This window comes from Gopherus evgoodei, unplaced genomic scaffold (assembly GCF_007399415.2).
Source record: "Gopherus evgoodei ecotype Sinaloan lineage unplaced genomic scaffold, rGopEvg1_v1.p scaffold_130_arrow_ctg1, whole genome shotgun sequence".
NCBI lineage: Eukaryota > Metazoa > Chordata > Testudines > Testudinidae > Gopherus > Gopherus evgoodei.
In genome coordinates this window covers 42617-47801 of record NW_022059793.1, presented here as the reverse complement: position 1 = coordinate 47801, position 5185 = coordinate 42617, and the positions used below count along the sequence as shown (strand labels likewise).

General features: G+C 42.4%; 1 protein-coding gene across 1 annotated transcript; it reads right to left on the bottom strand.

The window, feature by feature from the left end:
* Positions 1-632: 632 nt before the first annotated feature.
* On the bottom strand, positions 633-1571 carry LOC115639817 (olfactory receptor 10A7-like). Its single transcript, XM_030542790.1, has one exon. It carries the CDS (start codon positions 1569-1571, stop codon positions 633-635), a length of 939 nt encoding a protein of 312 aa, XP_030398650.1.
* Between the last annotated feature and the right edge of the window lie 3614 nt (positions 1572-5185).

Genomic DNA, 5185 nt, shown 5'->3' with positions numbered 1-5185 from the left:
TGTAGATGCCTGAGTGCTGGTGTGAGGTCTGGGTCCAGAAATTCTAAACCAAGTGTTAATATTCAGTGTGGACACTCAAGCCTAGGTTTACACTCACTGAGCCTACGGGTTCAAGTCCCACACACCCTAGGCTTACATTGCAGTATAGGCACACCCTTACACCCCTTCTACCCATTGCAAAATGACACGCAGTACAACAAATGGGAAGACCAGTACAATCTTCCCAGATATAGAGTTATGGAGCTTTTGGAAATCCAGGACATCAAGGAGAGAGAAAATATTTGAACCAGCTAATTATGCCCATAGTGATCTGAGGCCAGTGCTAAGTAGAATGTGGCATTCACACAATTCAGAGAGAGCAGAGAAATAGATGAAACACGTATCTGAAATCTCAAATGTCACTATGTAGAGCGCAGACAGTCAGGTTTCCAATTAAGGCAGTAGCAAGTATCAGCTTTAGCCATGAATGAGAATGTCATCAACCCAAAACTTAGCATGTCCTCATGTTCCCCAAAGCAGTTCCCACTGATGTGAGCTGGGGCCCTACTAGATGTAAACTTTCTTGCTCATTAAGCCGGATGGATTCCTTCACAGATCAGTGACTCCATCTGAATTCATTTGAGCAACATATATTATCGGATGACTTTTCTCAGGGCCTCCTTCACCTCTTTGTTTCGCAGGCTGTAGATGAGGGGGTTGAGCATGGGAGTCAGGACTGTGTAGAAGACAGAGAACACTTTGTTCAGGGCTTTTAGTGTATTGGTTTTTGGTAGCAGATACACAGTCATTAGGGTCCCATAGAAAACTGTAACCACAATGAGGTGAGAGGAGCAGGTGGAAAAGGCCTTTTGCCTCCCAGTAATGGAAGGGATTCTCAGGACAGTAGCAATGATACAAACATAGGACATCACAGTTAATAGAAATGGGCAAGGTGAATCTAAGAAGGCGAGTATTACACTAACCAGTGTGATCATGCTGGTGTCACTGCAGGAGAGTTTTAGCATTGGAGAAAAATCACAAAAGAAATGGTCAATTTCACTGGGGCCACAGAATGTTAGTTGTGACATAAAACACATCATTATTACACAAATTAGAAATCCACTTATCCAAGACCCTGCTGCTAGCTGGAGGCACAACCTGCCATCCATCAGGGCTGCATAACACAGGGGTTTGCATATCGCTACATACCTATCATATGACATCGCTGCTAGGAGATAACATTCTGTAGCTGCCAGAGAAACAAAGCAATAAAACTGTGCAAAACAGCCACTGACAGAAATGGTTCTGTCTCCAGTCAGGAGACTGACCAGTAACCTGGGCAGGATGGTGGAGGTGTAGCAGGTCTCCAAGCAGGACAAGTTCCCCAGGAAGAAGTACATGGGGGTGTGAAGGTGCTGATCAGCCACAATTAGCGCAGTGATGAGGATGTTCCCAGACATGGTCACCATGTAGATCACCAGAAACACCAGGAAGAGAAGGACCTGCAGTTCAGGGAGATTCCCGAATCCCAGGAGGATTAATTCTGTGATGACCGTTCGATTGTCCTCTTCTGCTTTGTCTATGAGGTGCATCTAGGTACAAAGAAATGTACTATAACTCAGAGGTGGGACTTTGAAAAGGACAAACATCCCAGGTTTAGCCATGAATGGGAATGTCATCATCCCAAAACGTAGTATCTCCTCACATTCCCCGGAGCAGTTCCCATTGGTGCGAGCTAGGGCCCTACTAGATGTAAATTTTCTTGCTCATTAAGCCGGAAGTTAGATCTCATGGATTTATTCATTTATTCTCAAGCAGGGGTCACCATTAGTGTAGGGAAAGCTCCTGGCGTGCCGGGCCAGTGTGTTTACCTGCTCCGTCGGTAGACCCAGCTGACCGAGGCTCTCATTGGCTGCGGATCGCTGCTCCGGGTCAATGGGAGCTGCTGGTAGTGGTGCCGGCCGAGGAACTTACTGGCTGCCGCTTCCAGCAGCTCCCATTGGCCCAGAGCAGCAATTCACGGCCTGTGGGAGCTGCGATCGGCCGGACCTGCGGAGGGTGCAGTTTGGAATGAAAGGGGCTTTACCTACACAAGCAGCAACCCTGTTTGTGAAACCCTGCCTGAATCCTTTTGAAAATGGAATTTAGGCTCCTCAGTCAGTTAGGGATTGTTGCAACACTGAGCTCAGCAACCCCTAAATAGCTTTAAAAATCTGGGCCTGAGGGCTTTGCTTTATCAGGATCTTAATTCAAGCTATGCACAGCCACAAAGGATCTGCTGTTCCTCAAAGGGTGCGAGCCACTGGAATGTTTTAGCCCACACTAAAAATGGTCAGCGGCGGTAAGAGAGAGTAAAGGAATGGCTTTAACAATAACTATCTCACAGCCTTTCCTCACATGAATAAATCCACAAGATCTAACTCTGAACTCCCAAACTGTTTTTTGCAATATTAACTTCTGCCGGAGATCCTCCCACTTTACAGCTGCCCAAGTGAGATTAGAACCAGGAGCTGGAAATTCTGAGTACATGTACATCCTACATGCTATGCATTTTATTTTTAAATAACTGACTTGCTGCACTGAATATATATATATATAAATAGTATTTTATTATAATGGGGCTTGGGGGTCTACATTCATAAGTGGGATAGACAGAGCAGTAGGACTGGTTGATCTACCTTGTAATCTCAAAGAACATTGCAAAGAGATGATGCAGTGCTCAATGCCTCCTGACAGCTGCTGAGAGCTCTCAGCTCACACTCTGGTCAGTGGAGGAAAGTCTCTGCTGGCCACAGGACTTCTGTTAATTAATTAATCTCAGCTTCTACTTTAGGGGAAAATCCAGAGGGACATTTTAGAAACAACTGAGGAAAGGAGTGAGAATCCATGTGAAAGAGGTGAGTTGTCAGGGAGATAGAAAGGCATCCAACCCCTGTCTAAAGGGCTGGGGGATGGGAGATAAAGGCTATGAGATCGCCTTGGGTACTGTTATGATCACAGGATACAAACAGCGAAGTTAGATTAAAACATCAAATACTCTCTCTGGAAGGTTGCAGTGTAACATGACTTTATTGCATAAAAGCCAAAACCCCAGTGCACAAAACCCAAAACCAGAGAGAGAAAAGCAGGCTGCTCCATAAGGCAGAGACACCAAAATCACCCCACATTGCTCTAGGCTGGCTCTTTTCAGACTGACTACTGAAAGACACTGATCTCATGCTTCCCTACAGAGCCCCCTGATCTGCAAGCAGGACCTGGAGAACCCTTAAGAATTTAAAGTGATAGCCTATAACAGTTTTCAATATACCACAGGTGCCTTAGAAAGAGAGGGAAAGATACAGGCAAACAGAGAAACAGACAGACAGGCACAGAGAGACATATGCAGACAGACAGAGAAATTAGACAGATAGAGGGAGATGTGTGAAACAGCTCTATTTAACATTAGAGCTGACTGGAATTTTTTTTCTTCACAGAATTTTTTGACTTTATGTGAAAAAAAATGACAATCAAAATTTTGTGGCTGAAAACTGAAAATTTTTCACTAGAAGCTGAAAGCTTTTGATTTTTGACCCAATATTTTTCAGTTTTTGGCTGAAAAGTTTTTGGGTTTTGGCCAATTTTTTTTTCAATAAAAACATGTCATTTTCCAGGGAAAGTGGACAGTTTTCATGAAAAAAATTCATTTAATCCAAAAATCCAATTTTTTGTAAAAAATAATAAAAAACAGTTTTGACAAGAAATTTCCCACAAGCTCTCTTTATCAATAGTAATGTAACACATCCAAAAAGGCAATATAAAAAAACCCTCTGTATTCCAGTGTTAGAGAAATAAAGAAACAAAGGAGTAATACACTAAATCAGTAATGTATTACTGTAACCAATTTCACTCAAACAATCACTGAAAGACCAAGTGAGCTGAAATGTGTCTAAGTTATCAGTTAACTTAGAAAAGGTGTATCAAGACACAGCCTGGCCATGAGCCACCTGAGGACAAGGATTTGTTTTCCTTATGGAAGTACAGAGCAGCTGATTTTGCTTGCTACACGGGAAACAATTCCCACCCAGTCACTATATCTTATCCACAGCATAAAAAGGAGCTTGGAAAACAACAGTGAGCTGAAAAGCAAGGGCAAAATTTCATAGAAAGGAATCAAATGCAGACAATCAAACAAACATTGAAACATCCGGTCTGGGACAGGGTAGAATGGGAAATGTTCAGAAACAAAGAGAGACAGACACAGACGAACAGATAGAGCCTTTCTAGTTCAATTGTTTTCCTAGTAGTACTCTGCATGGTCTAAGGTCCTAAATCAGCCTTCACTTAGTGAAAATTCCCATATACACAGAGCAATGGAAGTGTGTTGGTTACAGACTGAGCAAAAAGTGAATAAAGACCCCCAGGATTTTTCCCAATACTGATTACATCAATTAGATCTGGTTGGAAGTCCCCCATCCCCTTCATTCAAATTTTCAACTTTTCATCAAAAAACCTGAAAACTGAAAAATTTGTGCTGAAAGTTGCTGAAAACCAGAAAAATTCCATCAGAAAACAAAATATGTTTGGGTTTTCTGAAGAAAGCTTTTTTTAAAAAAAAATGGAGGAAAACAGACACTTTCCATGAAGAACTAAATTAAAAAAAAAGGTTCTGCTGGAAAATTTCCACCCAGCCCTAACAGTTACCTTTAATTGTGAGTAAGAAGAAGTGATCAATGTACTGGTATGCAAGGAGTGACCAGTGTACCAATAGTGGCCGGTTTGGGGAATCATGATGCAGTTTCCACCATCAATCAATCTCCTGTCTTCATTTTCTTTATGTACTTTCACTAGCTCTCTGTAAAGACCTGTCCATTTTCTTGATGGGTCCTGTGACCCTGCTAGTTCCAGTACGCAAAACCTTCATTACCCTTTCCCTGGTTATTTTGGGCTTTATAGAAGAAATCAGCCTCTCCTGTGTGTTGCTGACAGAGGAATGACCCTGGAGACTGCTTGTGATGATCATATCTAAAGTAATGTGATGGGGTAATTGTTTATATTTTGCATTTCCAAACAAAGCACTTAACAAGACTAAAGAAAACATCATTCTAACACTACTGAGAATTGTACGCAGTGATTATTGCATCAAGACCACATCTTCAGGTTGAACTAGCTTACCGGACCCTCTCAACTATTTGAGATCTAGGCTGGGATTTTCAGTTCAGCCTAAGAG